This window comes from Schistocerca gregaria, chromosome X, assembly GCF_023897955.1.
Source record: "Schistocerca gregaria isolate iqSchGreg1 chromosome X, iqSchGreg1.2, whole genome shotgun sequence".
Taxonomy (NCBI): Eukaryota; Metazoa; Arthropoda; class Insecta; order Orthoptera; family Acrididae; genus Schistocerca; species Schistocerca gregaria.
Window position 1 is genome coordinate 822,530,622 of NC_064931.1, and position 22,176 is coordinate 822,552,797.

General features: G+C 43.2%; 1 protein-coding gene across 3 annotated transcripts in view; it reads left to right on the forward strand.

Moving 5' to 3' along the window:
- Positions 1–22,176, forward strand: part of LOC126298391 (ATP-dependent helicase brm-like) — a 249,423-nt gene that overhangs the window by 177,162 nt on the left and 50,085 nt on the right. For all 3 annotated transcript variants that reach the window (XM_049989699.1, XM_049989698.1, XM_049989700.1), the window contains exons 20-22: positions 64–294; positions 4,567–4,755; positions 19,598–19,708. In XM_049989699.1, the coding sequence (XP_049845656.1) occupies positions 64–294; positions 4,567–4,755; positions 19,598–19,708 (531 nt within the window). The remainder of the gene's footprint in view (positions 1–63; positions 295–4,566; positions 4,756–19,597; positions 19,709–22,176) is intronic.

The window sequence follows — 22,176 nt, forward strand, 5'->3', positions numbered from 1 at the left end:
AATGCTTTATAAGCCTGATTTTTTAATGCTGAAATTTAGTTGTTTATAAACTGTTATTTGTAGGATTTGCAAGCTCAAGACAGAGCACACAGAATTGGTCAGAAGAATGAAGTCCGTGTCTTACGTCTAATGACTGTTAATTCTGTAGAAGAACGTATCTTAGCAGCTGCTCGTTACAAATTGAATATGGATGAGAAAGTTATACAAGCAGGGATGTTTGACCAAAAGTCCACAGGTTCTGAGAGGCAGCAGTTTCTGAAGAGCATACTACATCAAGATGAAGCAGATGATGAGGCAAGTGATAGTTTAAACATTTAATTATTGTGAACTGTAGGTGTTAATCTTCACAAGCAAAAATTGCATATTATACATAGGAGTGAAATAAACAGTGGTTATTCATATGTCTCGATTGTGATGAATTCAATAAGAAGCTAGCAAAACACACCTTTCTTTGGAGTCTAGTGTGAGAAGAAACACTGTAAATTTTCTCCTGCCAGATGCATGCTATAGCTATTTCATCCAGCTTGTGCGCCCAGGGCACCACTCTTCACAGTTACCTACTTTATGAAGAAAATTTCTATTGATTATTGTGATGATGTTGCAATGGCAGAGTAACAATAACAACAATAGCAACACCACCAGCTGCTACTACTTTGTATAGCATTGCATGGTCTATCACAATCCAAAAAATTTTACACTTGCTGGTTATAGTACAGAACAATCAATCTAAATTGGTCAGATGATTACTCAATTCAGAGTTATACATCATTTAATGTATACATGCAGTATGATAATTTTCAGATACGTGAGTCATACCGTATATATTTTTCATCATCTAGACAAACATCCAAAACTAAAAATATCTTTTTTTTTAGTTAAAAAAAAGCAAGGTGGCACAGTGGTTATCCCTCTGGACTTGCATTCAGGACAATTCTTCAAATCCCTATCCAGCCACTCAGACTGAGGTGTTCCGTGATTTCCATAAACCAGTCCAGGCAAATGCTGAGATACATCCTTTGAAAAGGGCCTGGTCAATTTCCTTTCCCATCCTTTCCCACTCCAAATCTAATTACCATACTGTCGATAGAACATTAGACTCTAATCTTCTTCCATTTTCTGTGAGTAAATTTAAAATATCTTCTAATATTAACATTAGCATGAATTTTTGTCTTCATTTTTCTGGATGTCTGCTATTATTTTCTCTGTCCACATGCTAGTGACAATAATACAACCAAAGGAAATCATATTATTAGATTTAAATTTTAGTTGATGCAAGAGATAATGTAATTTGACAAATGAACACTTTGCATTGGTAAACATATGATAAGATGTCTAATCTTTATTTATGAGTTTGATTGATAAATTTTGAAATATGCGTGAGGCGAAGGAGAAATACTTAAGAATTTATGTTCAGTTGTATAAACGTTGGATTAATAGTTTCTGAGTACATTTTTATTCCCCTAACATATGACCAAAGTATTTTGGCTAACAGAACTAGAATCATGTTGACTAGGCCTCAGTTCATATTAATTTCTGCATTGCAAGTGTTAATCATGGCTGTCTCTTTATTGGCAAAAATTGCTGATGATGCCATGAAACTAGTAGATTAGTGGTGAGGTCCGATGTGCTGGCCAGCCTGTAGATGGCTTTTAAGGTGGTTTTCCATCTGCCTCGATGAATGTGAGCTAGTTCCCCCTTATTCTGCCTCAGTTAGACTGTGTCGGCAATTGCTGCACAAACACTGTCTCCACATATGCATACACTGTAATTACTCTACCACACAAACATTGGGGCTACACTCGTGTGGTATGAAATGTTGCGAGGGAGGGATCATTGATAATTACCGCTGTGTGAGGAAGGAGCTGAAACTACTCCAGCCTCCTGGTATCAGTCCATGAGCAAGACTGATAATGAAGACAACTCTACAACTATCTGGCTATTAAAGTGCGTGTGAACGGCCTAATATCTCTCATCCTGTATTTTCAGCTGATAATTGTATGGTGACTTCATTAGTGACTCAGCAGTTGATGTGGCTTTAATTGAAGTGTATTGTTCTGTTGATGGGTTTGTTGCACAAAATCTCCAGTTCACCATCTATTCTGTGTCTGCAGGGATGGCATATTTGCTGTTTATCTACGGAACTTTACTAGAACTTGAGGAAGAGTAGTTTGTATCGGTTAGAGATACTAAAAAGCGTAGTATCAGTGGTTTTGCATTTGTGTGAACCACGTGTAATTTTAAATAATACAGGGTGTTTTTTTTTTTTTACCCAAGTAATTCTGTACCTATGGTTACTATGTTTCCTTTTCTCCATTTGAAGTTTTGTACCATTATTTCTGCTCCGTTAAAAACACTGAATATATTTCAGTATATTATACGACAATTACTCTCTCTCACTGCAAAATATGCTTCACCCACATGGCTGGCTTACCTTTTCTACTGAAAGTAGATAGATGGATCATAACTCACAAATACTAATTATTTTATTGGAATGTGTATGCTCAGTTGTGATTTCAGATTCCTAGGATACCAAACCATGTATAGCATACAACATTCTGTGCTTATTCTGCAAGTGCTGAAAGTCTCATTGGATTGCCTTATGTTTAATTTTGATCCACTGGATGTATCTGGAGATACAGATTGGCTTATGGAACTTGTTTCATATCACAAGTAAACAAAATCCAAATGCTTGGTATCTGTGTCCTCAATATGAAAAATCAATAGTTATTTAAAAATTTGACTGAATGCTTCTAGTATGAAAGGATGTAATGGTAGAAACAAGGAGAAGTGTTTAAAGAATGATCTCAAAATTTTGAGTTAAAGAGCTAATGGTTACAGTTTAAATAGGACTGAAAAAGAGGCTGCACCTATCAAAATTTAGAGCTAATATAGAGCTCAGAATAACCACTTGTTCTTAATGATTTGAGCTCAGTTTTATCTTTCTTCCACACAATTCCATATTCTAGGTAGTTTTTAAACCACTAGGTGTGTTTTCATAAGGGTACTACATTGAAGTGCCAAAGAAACTGGTGTAGGCATGCGTATTCAAATAAATATATATCTAAACAGGCAGGATATGACGCTGCGGTCAGCAACGACTATATAAAAAAAGTGTCTGGTGCAGTTGGTAGATTGGTTACTGCTGCTGCAGTGGCAAGTTATCAAGATTTAAGAGAGTTTGAACATGGTGTTATAGTCAGAGCACAAGCGATGTGTGGCAGCATCTCCGGGGCAGCGATGTGAAGTGGGAGTTTCCCCATACGACCATTTCACAAGTGTACCATGAATATCAGGAATCCTGTAAAACATCAAATCTCAGACATCACTGTGGCCAGAAAAAGATCTTGCAAGAATGGGACCAATGACAGCTCAAGAGAATCATTCAAAGATACAAAAGTGCAATCCTTCCGGAAATGGCTTCAGATTTCAGTGCTGGGCCATCAACAAGTGTCAGTGTGTGAATCGTCAAACGAAACATCATTGATATGATCTTTTGGAGCTGAAGGCCACTCATTTACCCTTGATGACTGTTGATGACTGGAAACATGTCAGACGAGTCTCATTTCAAATTTTATCGAGCAGATGGGCACGTATGGGTATGGGGACAACCTCATGAATGCATGGACCCGGCATGTCAGCAGGGGCTGTTCTAGCTGATAGAGGCTGTGTAATGGTGTAGGGCATGTGTAGTTGGAGTGACATGGATGCCTGACAGGTCTAGATACATTTCTGACAGGTGTTACATACGTAAGCATTCTGTCTGATCACCTGCATCCATTCATATCTGTTATGCTGCATTCCAATGGACGTGGGCATTTCCAGCGCTACAGTGCGACACCCCACACATCCAGAATTGCTACAGAGTGGCTCCAGGAACACTCTTCAGAGTTTAAACACTTCCGTTGGCCACCAAACTCCCCAGACATGAACATTATTGAGCATATCTGGGATGCCTTTCTACGTGATGTTCAGAAGAAATCTTGACGCCCTTATACTCCTACAGATTTATGAGCAGCCGTGCAGGATTCATGGTGTCAATTCCCTCCAGCACTTCTTCAGACATTAGTTGAGTCCATGCTACATCATGTTGCTGCACTTCTGCATGCTCGCAGGGTCCTACACAATATCAGGCAGGTGTACCAGCTTCTTTGGCTCTTCAGTTTATTTATACCAAACTCAATTATTACAATATTGTTTCAATGTAGTGGGTTTTGTTTTTCTTTTGCTCTGTGTTACAACAATATTATTTCTGTTTTCTGTATTGTGCAAGTTATCTGAAATATTACAGCCTCACCAACTTGTGCATTTGTTTTAAAAATATAGGTTCCTGCCTTAAATGTGAAATAGCAATAACTCATATTTTTTATGACTAAATTTAAAAAGCACAATTTGGTAAAATATGAGCCATAGAGGTTTATGAGATCAGCAGACAAAAACCATTGAGATACTCTGCTTTCCCTTTTGCTTTGTGTAATTTCATGGAAGTTTCAGTATAGATGAGTGTAAATGTAATGAGCCAATTTTATAAAGATGATAACCATTAGATAATTGATATTTGTTTCTCAGGAGGAAAATGAGGTACCAGATGATGAAACAGTCAACCAAATGATAGCTCGTGGTGAATCTGAGTTTGAACTTTTTCAAAAGATGGATGCAGAGCGAAGGCAGACAGAAATGAGCAGTGGTGGACAGTGCAAACCTCGACTGATGAGCGAGGATGAACTTCCTGCTTGGCTTGTGAAAGAGAGTGATGAGGTAAGGAATTGAAGGTGGTGGTTCATGTATCAGTGCTTATCCATCATTATCAATGAGTTAAATTTTAGTAAGTGGGAAATAAATGAACGGCAAATGGAATTTTTATTGTTAACTTTTTACTATTGGAATTCCATTTTAGTCACTTAAGAGTGCTAATTCACGGTTTCAGAGAATTCATCTGTACTTCTATCAGTTGCATTAATACCCTATAGGTTTCTAAGTTCAAGTTCCAGTTATGACGTGTGAAGTTGCAGGACTATATTCTAATGCAATAAAGACAGCAGATAAAATGGAATGCTGTAAGGAACAGCTTTTACAAATTAGGGATGAGGAGAATGAAATATGATTCCATCTACATCTACGTGATTAGTCTGCTATTCACAATGAAGTGCCTGGCAGAGGGTTCAGTGAACCACCTTCAAGCTCTCTCACTGCCATTCCTCTCTCGAACGGCGCACGGGAAAAACAAGCACTTAATTTTTTCTGTGTGAGCCCTGATTTCTCTTATTTTATTGTGATGATCATTTTCCCCTATGTAGGTGGGTGCCAACAGAATGTTTTCGCAGTTGTAGGAGAAAACTGGTGTTTGAAATTTCATGATAAGATCCCGTCGCAACAAAAAACACCTTGGTTTTAATTATCACCACTCCAATTCACGTATCATGTTTGTGGTACTATATCCCCGGTTTTGCGATAATACAAAAAGAGCTGCCCTTCTTTGAACTTTTTTCGATGTCATCTGTCAGTCCCACCTGATGCGAATCCCACACCTCACAACTGTACCCCAGAATAGGGCGGACAAGCATGGTGTAAGCTGACTCTTTAGTACACCTATTGCACCTTCTAAGTGTTCTGCCAATGAATCACAGTTCTATCCACAACATTATCTAAGTGATCATTTCAATTTAGGTGATTTGTAATTTTAATCTCTAAGTATTTAGTTGAATTTACAGACTTCATATTTGTGTAACTTATCGCATAATCAAAATTTAGCGGGTTTCTTTTAGTACTCGTGTGAATAACTTCACACTTCTCTTTATTCAAGGTCAACTGCCACTTTTTGCACTATATAGATACCTTATCTAAATCATTTTGCAATTCGTTTTGGTCATCCGATGACTTTACAACAGTAAATGACAGCATCATCTGCAAACAATCTAAGATGGCTACTCAGATTGTCTCCTACGTCATAAATATAGATCAGGAACAATAGAGGGCCTATAACACTTCCTTGGGAACGCTGGATGTTACTTCTGTTTTACTCAATGACTTTCCATCTGTTGCTACGAACTGTGACCTTTGTGACAGAAAATTACAAATCTATTTGCACAGCTGAGGCGATATTCCATAGGCATGCAGTTTGGTTAGAAGATGCTCATGAGGAACACTGTCGAAAGCCTTCCAGAAATCTAAAAATATGGAATCAGTTTGACATCCCCTATCAATAGCACTCATTATTTCACGAGTATAAAGAGCTAGTTGTGTTTGACAAGAAATATATTTTCTAAATCCATGCCAACTATGTGTCAATAAATCATTTTCTACGAGGTACTTCATTATGTTCGAACACAGTATATGTTCCAAAACTCTACTGCAAATCGATGTTAGTGATACGGGCCTGTAATTCAGTGGATTATTCCTACTTCCCTTTTTGGGTATTGGTGTGACTTTAGCAATTTTCCAGTCTGTAGGTACGGATATTTCTGTGAGCAAGCGGTTTTATGTAATTGCTAGTTATGGAGCTATTGTATCAGCATAATCTGCAAAGAACCTGACTGGTATACAATCTGGACTGGAGGCCTTGCCTTTATTAAGTGATTTAAGCTGCTTTGCGATACCTAGGATATCTATTTCTATGTTTCTCATCTTGGCAGTTGTTCTTGATTCAAATTCAGGAATTTTTACTTCTTATTTGGTGAAAGAGTTTTGGAAAACAATGTTTAATAACTCTGCTTTAGTGGCACAGTCATCAGTGAGTTCACCATTGTCATCGCTCAGTGGAGGTATTGATTGCATCTTGCCACTGGTGTGCTTTATGTATGACCAGAATCTCTTTGGGTTTTCTGCCAGATTCTGAGACAGAGTTTCATTTTGGAAATTGTTAAAAGCATCTCACATTGAAGTATGCGCTTTCTACACAGCCCCCGCTATCCGTGTAGCAACTTCCTGTGTGTAGTGGACTCCTGACCTATTAAGCGGAACCCGGAAACCCACCACCCAATGGCCCAAGTCAAGGAATCTGCAGCCTACAGTGTCACAGAACTGCCAGAGCTTCTGACTCAGACGCTCCACTCAGCTCTGCACCATAGGACCACAGTCGGTTCTATCGACAATGCTGCAGATGGTGAGCTTTGCCTTAATCTCACAATCAAGACTGACAGTCTTTGCCATTTCCGCTAGCAGCCTGACACCAGAGAGAATCTCCTCCGATCCAAAGTGACACGTCATTGGTACCGACATGAGCTACCACCTGCTGTTGGCTGCACCCTGTACTCTTCATGGCATCCAGAAGTACCATTTCCACATCTGGAATGACTCCCCCTGTATGCACGTGGACTGCACACTGGCTTCCTTCCCCTCCTTGGCAGCCATGTTCCTAAGGGGCGCCATTATGTGCCTAACATTGGAGCTCTCTCGTAAAGAAATGTGTAGTTGTTGGGATGAATGACATCTATGGTGAGTGTGCCAGCAGTCAGCAAGGCCTGCTGTTCACCACACGAGGTGTGATTGCAGTGGTATGGTGGACAGATACCAGATGGCTATCCAATGTACTGTCATAAAAACAGCAATGACATGTACTTACTTATTCCACGTCAAAATACAACATTTGCGGTGGTACTAGATGGTAACCAATTCCCTCAAAATGGGCTTCAACTCGAATGGTGATGCATGTTCATCTCAGCAATAGCCTGTTATCACAGTTAGTATGTGGCATCCCCCTGGGCAGCAGGCAGTGCCCAAGCGAGGCATTGTGGTTGGCACTGCATCAGTGGTGTTGACTCTGGCAAGGGCGGTGAGTGACGGCAACTGAGGCAGCCGTGCAGACAGACACAGACAGATATGCAGCTCAATGCAAGAAGCACTGGAACTTGTGGAACCAAACCCCATTGTGGATGGCGGCAGCTCACAGTATTGATGTGTACCCACACAAGCAGTGATGGCTGGACAGCTAGATGGTCCAGGCTCAAACCATGGCCAGCGGTGGTTAGAAATTAGTCAGCCAGGTGACCCACCAGATGCAAGGCATCAAGCTGGCAGCATTCAGATTTAGTGCGGACAGCAGGTCTGCAGCTTGTGAAGATGGACACTGACAATGGCAGCTTGTTGGCCCATTTCAGCTTGTAGACTGGTATAGATCTCCTCTTGTTACTGGCTGGTGGTGGTGACTGCAGTAAATATGCAGGCCTGGCCTGCTTTGGTTTTAAAACAGTAGCATTTTTGCCAGCTTTTTCACAACAGGTTTGAGGCAAAAGGCTTGACGTTGAGCAACCGTGACATTATAGTTAGTCAGCTTTTCTGCTCTTTTGGCAGCCACAGAGCCCTGGCTGTGTAGTAATTTAGCCCTCCAGGGTTGGTTTATATAGTGTCAGCTTAAACTTCTTACAGCGTCTCATGCAAAAACACCTAACAGGCCTTTACTGTGGGTTCTTGCGTCACCCTGGTGTGACATCTCCTGTCAGTCTTAGAAATCTTATGCAGGGAGAGACAGAGCCGTGGCACAACAAATATTATGAATTATAAGGAATGCCCAAGCAGTATCAAAAGTTCTCTGCTGCTATAAGGTGAGGAGTACTGTGAGTGAAATGGAGTTCAGATCACCATGTGTTCATCTTGATTTAAGTTTTCTTGTGATTTCTCTGAATTGTGTTGGTGAATTGCCTTTCCCTTGTCTAACTGCACTACAGTAAATTCTGGAAAGGCAGTTGTTTAAGACACTCTTAATTTTATTTTCAGAGCTTCCATTGGTGTTATACATAGATAACTAAAGATTATTCATAAATTTTTATCCTGGTAACTAGTCTCTAAAAGTGTGTGAGATGATATGCATTTTGAGGAAGATGTCTGTCATTCGAAATTTTTCACCATAATTACTCTCTCCCAACAGCCAAACAAGCTTCTAATTCATGGAAGTATGTTCAGTTTGTGTACCTAAATGAAAAGCAGTGTGTTTTCTGTCATATGCATTTTGCTTTTTTTATTTTTGAAGCATCTCCAGTGGCATGTAATACATGTTTCCTTTTGTACATGTAATAAACGTGCTATTCGGTAGTTGCAGTTTGTTACTGTTTGCAGTTTGTTACTGTTTGCAGTTTGTTACTGTTTGCAGTTTGTTACTGTTTGCAGTTTGTTACTGTTTGCAGTTTGTTACTGTTTGCAGTTTGTTACTGTTTGCAGTTTGTTACTGTTTGCAGTTTGTTACTGTTTGCAGTTTGTTACTGTTTGCAGTTTGTTACTGTTTGCAGTTTGTTACTGTTTGCAGTTTGTTACTGTTTGCAGTTTGTTACTGTTTGCAGTTTGTTACTGTTTGCAGTTTGTTACTGTTTGCAGTTTGTTACTGTTTGCAGTTTGTTACTGTTTGCAGTTTGTCACATTTCCCTACCCCCTGCGGGTTCGGGGTTAGAATAGGCCCGCGGTATTCCTGCCTATCGTAAGAGGCGACTAAAAGGAGTCCCTCCCCCTCAAGGTGGTAGTTAGCACCTGCGTCCGGAGACAGACGGTTTCACGACCTATATTTGCGTTCATTTTGGTTTTTCACTTCTTCTGGTTTCTTCCTTCCTTTGGTTGGTTCCTTTCTTTGTTCTTCTCCATCTCACTGTCTTACTTACTCTTCTCCTTGCCCTCTTCTCCTTGCCTTCTTCTCCTTCTCTGGTCTCCGCTTCGGCGTTTGAGACAGTCTGTCCTTTCTTTCCCTCTCTCCTTTCTTTTTTCTCTTCGTCCTTCCTCCCTGTGCGTGCCTGAAGGCCGACCTATGCGTTCGCACGCGTAGCCGGTGACGGGGTAACGCGTAATTCCCCGCCCTGGGTAGACAAGTAAGGCACGCACGTACCCCCTGGTAAAGGCCAGGCCCAGGGAGGGATGATTGCCTGAGCTGACACCTTTCGACCTTGCCGATTGGTCCCTCCGTCCGTTTCTCGGGAAGTGTGACCTGAGGTGTGAACAATCACCTAAGGCGGGAGTGCCCTCTGAGAGGGTCCCCACAAGGAAGGAGCGCGCCATCGGAGACGCTGGCAATCATGGGGGATTCCTCTGCAATGGATTTCTCTTCTTCTTCTTCTTCTTCTTCTTCTTCTTCTTCTCTCTCGACTTCTGCCCACAAACGGAAACTTGACCAGCCACCAGTGACAAAAGTACTACCGCCTGCCCCACAGTTCGTCGTAGTTTCTCGATCTGAGGACGGAAAGGATTTTTCCTCTGTCAACCCTTTCGTTATCCAGAAGGGCGTAGATGCCATAGCCGGATCGGTCAAGTCTTGTACCAGGTTGCGTAATGGTACCTTGTTACTAGAAACTGAGAGCGCATTTCAGGCACAAAAACTGCATTGGGCCACACTCCTGTACATGTTCCCTGTCCAATTGGAGGCTCACCGCACTTTGAATTCGTCTCGTGGTGTGGTATGTACTAGATCACTCGACGGGTTGACTGACGAGGAGATTCAGTCTTTCCTCGCTGAGCAGGGTGTGACGGCTGTCCATAGGGTCATGAAAAAGGTCAACAATGACCTTGTACCAACCCGGACACTTTTCTTGACCTTTGATAGTGTTCAGCTGCCGTCGCGCATCAAAGCCGGCTACGAGGTTATTTCTGTTCGCCCCTATGTCCCTACACCTACGCGCTGCTACCAGTGTCAGCGTTTTAATCACACTCGCCAGTCTTGTTCCAATGCGGCTACATGTGTGACTTGTGGCAGGGTTGCCCATGAGGGTGACTGTCCACCTCCGTCTCCTCGTTGTGTGAACTGTCACGGTGACCATGCAGCGTGTCCCATCTACAAGGAAGAACACTGTATCCAAGAAATTCGGGTCAAAGAGAAAGTCTCCACCTCAGCTGCTCGCAAGCTATTTACTAGTAGGAAGCCCACGTTGCTCCCAGCGGGGAAGTACAGTACTGTCCTCGCCTCTCCTCGGACTACCAGGGAGGTGGCGACGCAGACATGCGATCTGACCTCCAGCACTACGGTCGTCCATTTGGCCAGTGCTAAGATCGTCCGGTCAACGTCTCCTCTTCCTCCCATCGCCCCTTCGACACAAGCACATTTATCAGCTTCTGCCAGGACGAAGACCCAGAAGTCCGATGCACGGGCCTTCAAGAAGGAACCGTCTTGTGCAGACCTACGTACCTCGACCTCTCAGCCGTCGACCAATCCTTCCACAAAACGACCTTCCAAGAAGGCTCATAGGAAGCACAGTTCTCCTTCCCCGCCACGGCGCATTTCTCCTTCCCCGCCACGGCGCATTTCTTCTTCCCCGCCACGGCGCATTTCTCCTCCTGCGCCACCCAGCGGTTGCCGCCCCAGGCCGTCATCCGTTTCGCCTGGCCGTACCGCTGGTAGCCGACCATCTGGCCATTCACCAGCGGAGGAAGCTCCCCCTCCCGGCCATCTTCACAAGATTTCCGACGAACCTATAGAACAAATGGACGATGACTGTCCGCCTCCTGCTAGTGGCGGCAGTGCTCGCTCGAAGCCGGGCCCTCAGCGGCCTTCGCGATGACCCCTTCTTGCATCTTCTTCTTCTCACGATGGCACTTATTTACTGGAATATTAGCAGCATTCGCTCCAACCGAGAGGACTTGAAATTGCTGCTCCGCTTGCACCGTCCGCTCATCGTAGCCCTCCAGGAAACGAAGCTACGCCCATGCGATCAAATTGCCTTGGCACACTACACCTCTGTGCGTTTTGACTTACCCCCTGTGGCAGGTATTCCGGCTCATGGAGGGGTTATGTTGCTGGTCCGGGATGATATCTACTATGATCCCATCACATTGCACACCGGCCTGCAGGCAGTTGCCGTCCGCATTACTCTTCCCACTTTTACATTTTCCATTTCTATCGTTTACACTCCATCGTCGTCTGCCGTTACCAGGGCAGACATGCTGCAAATTATTGCTCAGCTACCTACACCATTTTTGTTAACTGGAGACTTCAATGCTCACCATCCTCTTTGGGCTCTCCAGCATCCTGTCCGAGGGGCTCCCTGTTAGCAGACGTTTTCAAGCAGCTCAATCTTGTCTGCCTCAATACTGGTGCCCCTACTTTCCTTTCAGACACCTCTTACACCTATTCCCGTTTAGACCTCTCTGTATGTACTACCCAACTTGCACACAGGTTTGAGTGGTATGTGCTTTCTGATACATATTCGAGCGACCACTTCCCGTGTGTTATCTATCTCCTGCATCATACCCCCTCTCCGTGCTCAACTAGTTGGAACATCTCCAAAGCAGACTGGGGACTCTTCTCGTCCAGGGTGACCTTTCAGGATCAAACCTTCACAAGCTGCGATAGTCAGGCCGCACACCTCACGGAAGTCACTCTCACTGCTGCTGGACCGCAGCATGTAGAAACGCCTTTACGCACCTTTAAACGCCACCCTACAGTGGCGAATTGTATCAATTATAAACGATTATGTGCGCAGTGTCGTCGTATTTTTAAAGAAAGCAAGAAAGCCAGCTGGGCTGCTTTCACAAGCACCTTCAACAGTTTTACTCCTTCTTCTGTTATCTGGGGTAGCCAGCGCCGGCTATCTGACACTAAGGTCCACTCACCAGTTTCTGGCTTGACGGTCACGAATGACGTCCTTGTGACCCCTGAGGATGTCTCCAATGCCTTCGTCCGCTTTTTCGCAGAGGTTTCGAGCTCCACTCATTACCCCTTTGCCTTCCTCCCCCGAAAACAGGGAGAGGAGGCTCGGCCACCTAACTTCCACTCCTCGAATTGTGAAAGTTACAATGCCCCATTCATCATGCGGGAACTCGAAAATGCACTTGCCCGGTCACGGTCCTCCACTCCAGGGCCTGATTCTATTCATATTCAGATGCTGAAGAACGTTTCTCCTGCGGGTAAAGGTTTCCTTCTTCGTACTTACAATCACATCTCGATTGAGGGACATGTTCCCGCATGCTGACGCGAGTCTATTGTTGTACCGTTTCCTAAGCCGGGGAAGGACAAGCACTTGCCTTCCAGTTATCGACCCATCTTGCTTACCAGCTGTGTCTGTAAGGTGATGGAGCGAATGGTTAACTCTCGGTTGGTTTGGCTGCTCGAATCTCGACGCCTACTTACCAATGTACAATGTGGATTTCGTAGGCGCCGCTCTGCTGTTGACCATCTGGTTACCTTGTCGACCTTCATTATGAATAACTTCTTGCGGAAGCACCCGATCGCGGCTGTGTTCTTTGATTTCGAGAAGGCTTACGACACCTGTTGGAGGGCGGGCATTCTCCGCACCATGCATACATGGGGCTTTCGTGGTCGCCTCCCTCTTTTTATTCGTTCCTTTTTAATGGATCGACAGTTCAGGGTACGTGTGGGTTCTGTCCTGTCAGACACATTTCGCCAGAAGAATGGGGTGCCACAGGGATCCGTTTTGAGCATCGCTCTCTTCGCCATAGCGATCAATCCAATAATGGATTGCCTCCCAGATGATGTATCAGGCTCCCTTTTCGTGGACGATTTTACCATCTATTGCAGCGCGCAGCATACATGTTTCCTGGAGCGCTGTCTTCAGCGCTCTCTTGACCGTCTTTACTCCTGGAGTGTCGCCAATGGCTTCAGATTTTCTGCCGAGAAAACGGTCTGTATTAACTTCTGGTGCAACAGAGTTTCTCCCACCGTCCTTATGACTCGGCCCCCTTGCTCTCCCATTCGTGGAGACAACAAAATTTTTAGGTCTTACATTTGACAGGAAACTTAGTTGGTCTCCACATGTGTCCTATTTGGCTGCCCGTTGTACCCGTTCTCTAAATGTCCTCCGTGTTCTCAGTGGCACGTCGTGGGGAGCGGATCGAACCGTCCTACTTCGCCTATATCCGTCGATCGTCCGCTCCAAGCTGGATTATGGGTGCTTTGTATAATCCTCTGCACGGCCGTCCATCTTACGCCGCCTCAACTCCATACAACATCGGGGTTTATGGCTTGAGATCGGAGCGTTTTATACTAGTCCCGTCGAGAGTCTTCATGCTGAAGCCGATGAATTGCCACTCACCTACCGGCGCGATATACTGCTTTGTCGTTACGCCTGTCGGCTGCTGTCAATGCCCGACCACCCATCGTATCGTTCCTTTTTTGACGACTCTTTCGTCAGTCAGTACGGGTTGTATGTCTCTGCCCTGCTACCCCCTGGAGTTCGCTTTCGTCGCCTCCTTCAACACCTTGATTTTTCACTCCCTGCAACCTTTAGAGTGGGCGAGAGCCACACGCCACCTTGGCTCCAGGCTCAGGTTCGCGTACACCTTGACCTCAGCTTGCTCCCAAAGGAGGTTACCCCCGGTTCGGTATACCACTCCCGTTTTGTTGAACTTCGTTCAAAGTTCATTAATATGACCTTCATTTATACAGATGGCTCTAAGACCAATGACGGGGTCGGGTGTTCTTTTATTGTCGGGGCACAAAGTTTCAAATACCGGCTACATGGCCATTGTTTGGTCTTCACAGCTGAGCTCTTTGCCCTCTACCAGGCTGTTCTTTACGTCTGCCGCCACCGACATTCTGCTTATGTCATCTGCTCCGATTCTCCGAGCGCCATCCAGAGCCTCAGTGATCCGTATCCGGTTCACCCTTTCGTGCACTGGATCCAACACTCTCTTCAGCAGCTGGTGGACGACGGGTCTCCAGTTAGCTTTATGTTGGGTTCCTGGCCATGTCGGTGTCCCTGGGAACGAAGCTACAGATGCCGCGGCCAAGGCTGTGGTCCTCCAGCCTCGGACAGCTTCTTGTTGTGTCCCTTCATCAGATTGTAGCACGGTCATTTGTCGGCGCATTTTATCGCTGTGGCATGCCGATTGGGCTGCACTTACGGACAACAAGCTTCGGGAATTGAAACCTCTTCCCGCAGCTTGGACGTCCTCCTCACGTCCTTCTCGGCGGGAGGAGGTCGTTTTGGCCTGGCTACGAATTGGACACTGCTGGTTCAGCCATCGCCATCTGCTGACGGCAGCGCCGGCGCCGTTCTGTCCATGTGGGCAATTGCTGACGGTCCGCCACATTTTAACGTCCTGTCCGGATTTCACTACGCTGCATCTTGATCTTGGCCTGCCATGTACCCTGGATGCCATTTTAGCGGATGACCCAGGAGCTGCTGCTCGCGTTCTTCGTTTTATCAACTTGACACACCTGACGTTTGATTATGCTGTAGTTTTTTAATCCTATGGCTGTTAATACGTCTTTTACAGTGTTGTCCCTTTTAGTTGCTGTTTTAACCTTGTGCCTCGCGGTACATTCCTAAATTAGTCAGGGCGCTAATGACCATTGTAGTTGTGCGCCCTAAAACCACAAAAACAAAAAACAAATCATTTCCCTTGTTTTTCAGATTAGAGATAAATTTTGTAGCACAAATTTCGTGAGGTCAAATTATTGTGTGGTGGTATTTAAGATTTCCAGTGTTGTTAGTCCATATAGGCGGTCCTGGAGATGTGTTCATTTGGTTTCTGTGTTCCAGCTGTCCGATTCCCGTTTTTTCACCCACATTTATCACAACGCATCACTTGTGCTTTTTGTTTTGTGATCAACATGTGTGTGTGTTTACAGTGCGTAGTGTTGCCAGCTGGCGCTGTGTGTTTATCTTACATATTGTGTGTGTGTGTGTGTGTGTGTGTGTGTGTGTGTGTGTGTGTGTGTGTGTCGTTCCTTGTGAGAGCATGTTAGGATGGGATGACTTTGAGGGCTTCGGTTATATCATTAATATATCTGCAGGTAGTTTGTTATATGTCAGCAAGTTTTCTCCAATCAGTTTTATTGTCTCTACAGTGTTTATCAAGGTGTACATGTTCTTTGTGTTGAAAGAGATGAGTGATGCTGTTTGTGGACTGTGTAAGTACTGTAATGGTGTTAGGAGTTCATTTGTGTTATACACTGTTCTGCTGTTCTTCATTTTATAATGTTGCATTATGATTTTCACAATTACTTCCAATTTGAAAAGGAATTTTACTTATAAAAAGATAAGCTTCCAGTGGGATCCCCAATATCAGGAACATTGGCAACATATTCATTAGCCACATAGAAAACATAATCATTGATGCAGTCATCACAAAGAACTGTAAGTTTGATACAGTCATCACAAAGAAAGGATATAAAATTGTTTACTGGTACAGGTATGTGGATGAAATAATCTGCATGGTAGATAACCAACAGAGAAAATAGATAACCTTCGTGTAGACATAAACAGTCTATATAAAAATATTCAATTCATCATGGAAAAAGAAATACAAAAGCAAACACATTTCTGGGATATAACAATAGAGAGAGACAGCAAGAAGCACACTTTTGACATCTTCAGAAAGCAAACAGCCACAGATAAAATTATACAAGCTTCATCCAACCACCCACAAAATGAAAAAGTAGCAACCCTATGACACGTGTTACACAGACTAAATAATATTCCACTCACCAAAGGAAAGTATGAAAAAGAGTTGCAACCAATACAGGTCATAGCCAGAAACAATGGCTAAAACACCCATATAGTACAAAAGACTGAACTGAAAAATCAAAATGCAGCTAAAGAAAAATGAAAACAAGCAGAGAACACAAACACCAAAGAACCCCACAGACACTACAGTCCACACAGAAACACAAAACAGTAATGCTCGTGACATGACTAACAGAAAGAAAAGGTACGCTTTAACATACACTATGTGATCAAAAGTATCTAGACACATGGCTGAAAATGACTTAAAAGTTTGTGCGCCCTCCATCGGTAATGCTGGAATTCAATATGGTGTTGGCCCACCGTTAACCTTGACGACAGCTTCCACTCTCACAGGCATACATTCAGTCAGGTGCTGGAAGGTTTCTTGGGGAATGGTAGCCCATTCTTCACGGAGTGCTACACTGAGGAGAGGTATCGATGTTGGTTGGTGAGGACTGGCACGAAGTCGGCGTTCCAAAACATCCCAAAGGTGTTCTATAGGATTCAGGTCAGGACTCTGTGCAGGCCAGTCCATTACAGGGAAGTTATTGTCATGTAACCACTCTGCCACAGACCGTGCATTACGAATAGGTGCTCGATTGTGTTGAAAGATGCAACTGCCATCCCCGAATCGCTCTTCCACAGGGGGAAGCAATTAGTTACTTAAAACACCAGTGTAGGCCTGTGCTGTGATAGTGCCATGCAAAACAACAAGAGATCCAATCCCCCTTCATGAAAGTCATGACCATACCATACACCACTGCCTCCAAATTTTACTGTTAGCACTACACACGCTGGCAGGTGATGTTCACTGGGCATTCACTATACCCACACCCTGCCATCGGGTCACCACATGGTGTGCTGCGATTCGTTACTACACCCAATGTTTTTCCACTGTTCAATCATCCAATGTTCATGCTCCGTACACCAAGAAAAGCGTCATTTGGCATTTACCGGCATGACTTGTGGCTTATGAGCAGCTGCTTGACCATGAAGTCCAAGTTTTCTCACCTCTCATATAATTGTCATAGTACTTGCAGTGTATCCTGTTGCAATTTGGAATTCCTGTGTGATGGCCTGGATAGATGTCTGCCTATTAAGCATTATGACCCTCTTCAACTATCGATGGTCTGTCAGTCAACAGATGTGGTTGGCCTCTTCGCTTTTGTGATGTACTTTCCACTTCACTATCACATTGGAAACAGTGGACCTAGGGATGTTTAGGAGTGTGGAAATATCGTGTACAGATGCATGATGTAAGTGACACCCAATCACCTGACAACGTTCGAAGTCTGTGAGTTCTGCGAAGTGCCCCATCCTGCTCACTCGTGATGTCTGATGACTACTGTGGTCACTGATTTGGAGTACTTGGCATCAGGTGCCAGCACAATGCAGCTAATATGAAAAACGTATGTTTTTCGGGGTGTCTGTGTACTTTTGATCACATAGTGTAGAAACACCAATCAACATACTGGATAGCACATTGCTTACAGAACAAGAAACACGCTCCAGGCACATTTACAAAGAACAACAGACAAACGACATAAATACCAAGGAACAGTTATATACTTGTTAAAATGCCAATAATGTCCATCAGTATATCTGGGGATGATACCTAGTTATTTCAAAACTAGGTATAAAGAACATGTAAGAAGTTGGAAGTATGAAAATAGACATTCTACCTTTGCTGAACACCTGATAAAACATAGTCATGAACCATCCAGAATGGAACAAGACATGGAAATTATTAGAGTGCCACCCCTTTCTCTCTCACCCCCTTTCTCTCTCACCCCCTTTCTCTCTCACCCCCTTTCTCTCTCACCCCCTTTCTCTCTCACCCCCTTTCTCTCTCACCCCCTTTCTCTCTCACCCCCCTTTCTCTCTCACCCCCCTTTCTCTCTCACCCCCCTTTCTCTCTCACCCCCCTTTCTCTCTCACCCCCCTTTCTCTCTCACCCCCCTTTCTCTCTCACCCCCCTTCTGTCTCACCCCCCTTCTGTCTCACCCCCTTCTGTCTCACCCCCTTCTGTCACACACACACACACACACACACACACACACACACACACACACACATACATGCACACTTAGAAAGCAACAACCCTATCAAACCACACACACATAACACAAAAAAAAGATGAAAGATAAATCACAGTAACAGCTGGCAACACTTCACACTGTAAACAAAAAACGATAGTTTAACCTCATAAAATTTGTGCTACAAAAGTTGTTTCTCATCTGAAAAAAAGAGGAAATAATGACGAATGGAACATACTAACATATTGTTACTCTACACCATATGTTTGTTGTATGTACAAAAAGAAACATGTGTTACAGGCCACTGAAGGTGCATCATAAATAAAAGAAGTGAAATGCGTATGGCAAAAAAAATCTGCCTTTCATTTAGATGCGTAGTTGGAACATATCTCCATGAATTTGATGCAACTAAGGAATGGCAGATAACAGAAAAAATGACAAACCTCACAACGTTTTAGTATATTCTACTTAACATACCCTTGATATACGCCGTTAGTCTGACTTGATTTAAATCCCATGTTATGCTCCATCTCCAGTGACCTGATCACCGACAGGATATCAACCCCTAATCTTTCTTTTCCAACCTCCCTTGAGCAATATTCCGGCGGTATTTCAGCTGTTTTCTATAGTTTTCAAAATACAAACGTTTCTTCAACAAGCTGATGGCAGAATTCCTTCTTATATGTGTCCATTTGAGTTCATGATGTATGTTGTGGTTTTCAATGAGACATTAAACTCCAGTATTCCTTCTTCCCTTCTAAAGACTTGACATTGCTGAGTCATCAGATCCTAAACTTCTTGCATTTAGAAACTGACACACCGTATATTGCCCCCTTCATGCATAAAATTTGAGCCGTACGTTGGTAGTCTTCTGGTGCAGAAGTGGACTGATTGAAGGCTCGAATAGCAAAATCATATCCCAGAGTAAGATGAAGTTTTTCTCTTAAAATGCAATAATTCTATGCTCCATACAAGGTTTGTATCCAGTGGGGCTATTGAAAACATTCTGGAATGTTCATATCTTGGTGCCCTTCGAACTACATCTCTTTGGCCATGTGAATGAACACTTGTCAGTGGTATATTGTTGTACACTCTGTATCTATTGTATTTTCCATAAAGATAGGTTGGGGAGGAGGTATTATTTATACACTGGATTTATGTGTCTGACATTTCTTTGTATGTTAACAGGTAAAATGGACTGAGGAAGAGGAGGAAGATGAACATAGTTATGGAAGAGGTTCAAGACAGCGAAAAGAAGTGGATTACTCTGACCGTCTTACTGATAAAGAATGGCTTAAGGTAATAATTCAGAAAGTCACGTGGTTTTCAGGCTTGAAATTCATGGAGTTAAAGCTGTCATCAATAATAATGAAACTTCTTGGCAGATTAAAACTGTGTGCTGGACCGAGACTCGAACTCGGGACCTTTGCCTTTCGCGGACAAGTGCTTTACCAACTGAGCTACCCAAGCATGACTCATGCCCTGTCCTCTCAGCTTTACTTCTGTCAGTACCTCATCTCCTACCTTCGAAACTTCACAGAAGCTCTCCTGTGAAACTTGGGGAACTAGCACTCCTGGAAGAAAGGATATTGCAGAGACATCGTTAGTTCTGCAAGTTTCGCAGGAGGGCTTTTGTGAAGTTCGGAAGGTAGGGGATGAGGTACTGGCCGAAGTAAAGCTGTGAGGATGGGTCGTGAGTCGTGCTTGGGTAGCTCAGTTGGTAGAGCACTTGCCCGCCAAAGGCAAAGGTCCCGAGTTCAAGTCTCAGTCTGGCACACAGTTTTAATATGCCAGGAAGTTTCATATCAGCGCACACTCCGCTGCAGAGTGAAAATCTCATTCTGGGATCAACAATAATGTTGCACTGAACACCATAGTGCTTTACTGGCATCATTCTATTGTAGTTAGCATGTCCTTGTCTTCCTCCAACCATTGTACTGACTTACCCAGTCAGTTATTTGGGGACGTACAGTTTAACAGTGTCTTTAAATCATGCTGCAGCTCTTCATTTTTCATATTAACAATTTCAAATGACAAAGAAGCTGTAAGTGACAAATAAAAATACTAAGATTGACCAGGGACAGAACCCCAGACGTTTGGATCCTAACCTGGCACTTAAATGAGTCACATCAGAGCCATAGAAAGCAAAGTATTCATTCGCTGTTTCATTGTTACACCTGGCTAAAACAAAGAAACTGTATATATACTTGCTATCATTGTAGAGTCTCTGGTTACAGTTGATGTAAAATGTTTTAGGTTGGTAGGTTCTTCAAAATAACGGCATAAATCAAGAATGGCTGTGATGGAAAGCTGGCCAAGAAGGAGGTATGGAACTGTGTTTAAAATAATTTGAAGAGTCAATAGCCATACTAAAAACAAGGTAACAGAAGGAAGTGGGAATTATGAAGGACCAAATGTGTAATAGTCTTGAGTGAGTGAAAGACACACAATGCTACAGCAAATGAAAAATGTAACTCTGGGAATTGACAGCCTGGTGATAGAACTACTAAAACAAGATGGAGAAGTGTGCAGAAAATATGGATTGATTTTGCAGTGTTGAAGAAATGAAAAGATGTCAGAAGTAATCATATATCCAATATAAATGAAAGGAGAAGATCCACCTGTGAGAATTACAGAGGGGTATTATCATGATGCAGTGTATAGATCATCATCATGCACATTCTTGTGGAGCAAACCTGTGAACAATACTAGCCTGGATGTTGAAGAAACACGTTAGTGTCAGACTAAAATATCCATATTCACAAGGAGACCACACAGCAATTGAATTTTTATGATTCTTTATGTTTGTAGTACATAAAGTTCAGAACTGGAATATCAATATGCCAAAGCAGTTTGACTCAACTCTCAAAAATTCTCTTGAAAATGGACTTTGAAATTTTTTTAGCCTCTTGAATTAGCTAAATCTAGTTCAGCTTTTTGTTGGACCATGTGGTGCAGTAAGCAACTGCTTACCTGTAAAGTGTGCAGCCCAGGTTCAGTAATATACTTTTATACAAAGATTCTTGTTCTACTCTCATTTCCGGGCAAGTAAAGTATGTAAAGTTGCAATAATTTTTTTAATTTTTTTTAAATTGAAACTTTATTTACTACCAGTGTTTTGTAAAATATCAGTACATAATCAAGAACTTATATTTGAAATGAAAACTGAAAATTTGTGTGCAATATGTAATTACAAATAAGATGACATGAATTTTTCATAGTAAATGGCAATTAGGTATTTGTTAATTAGTGTATATTTGATAAATTATATACTTAAATTATTAGTCATTTGAACTGAATGGGGGTGGGGAAACAACAACAACAACAACAACAACAACTTGAACCAGCAATTACCAGTCTCAAGCACTACCATCTCTGCCTCCCCCCATATCTCTCTCTCTCTCTCTCTCTCTCTCTCTCTCTCTCTCTCTCTCTCTCTCTCTCTCTCTCTGTGTGTGTGTGTGTGTGTGTGTGTGTGTGTGTGTGTGTGTGTGTGTGTGTGTGTGTTTTCCTCTCCTTCCTTCCTTCCCTCCCCCCCCCCCCCCTCCTCCCCTGCTCATTCTTGTGTGTTTTATATTTCACATAAATGATCACAGAACATGCACTTCTGTTTAAAAATTTGCACGGGCAGGGTTCGAACGTGGGCTGCCAACATGGCAGGTGAGCGTTCTACCACAGAGCCATGTGCCCCATTGAAAAATTCTCCTACCTTTAGGTTAGAAAATTTTAAAGTTAATTTTCTTGAGAACAGTTGAGAGATGCATCAA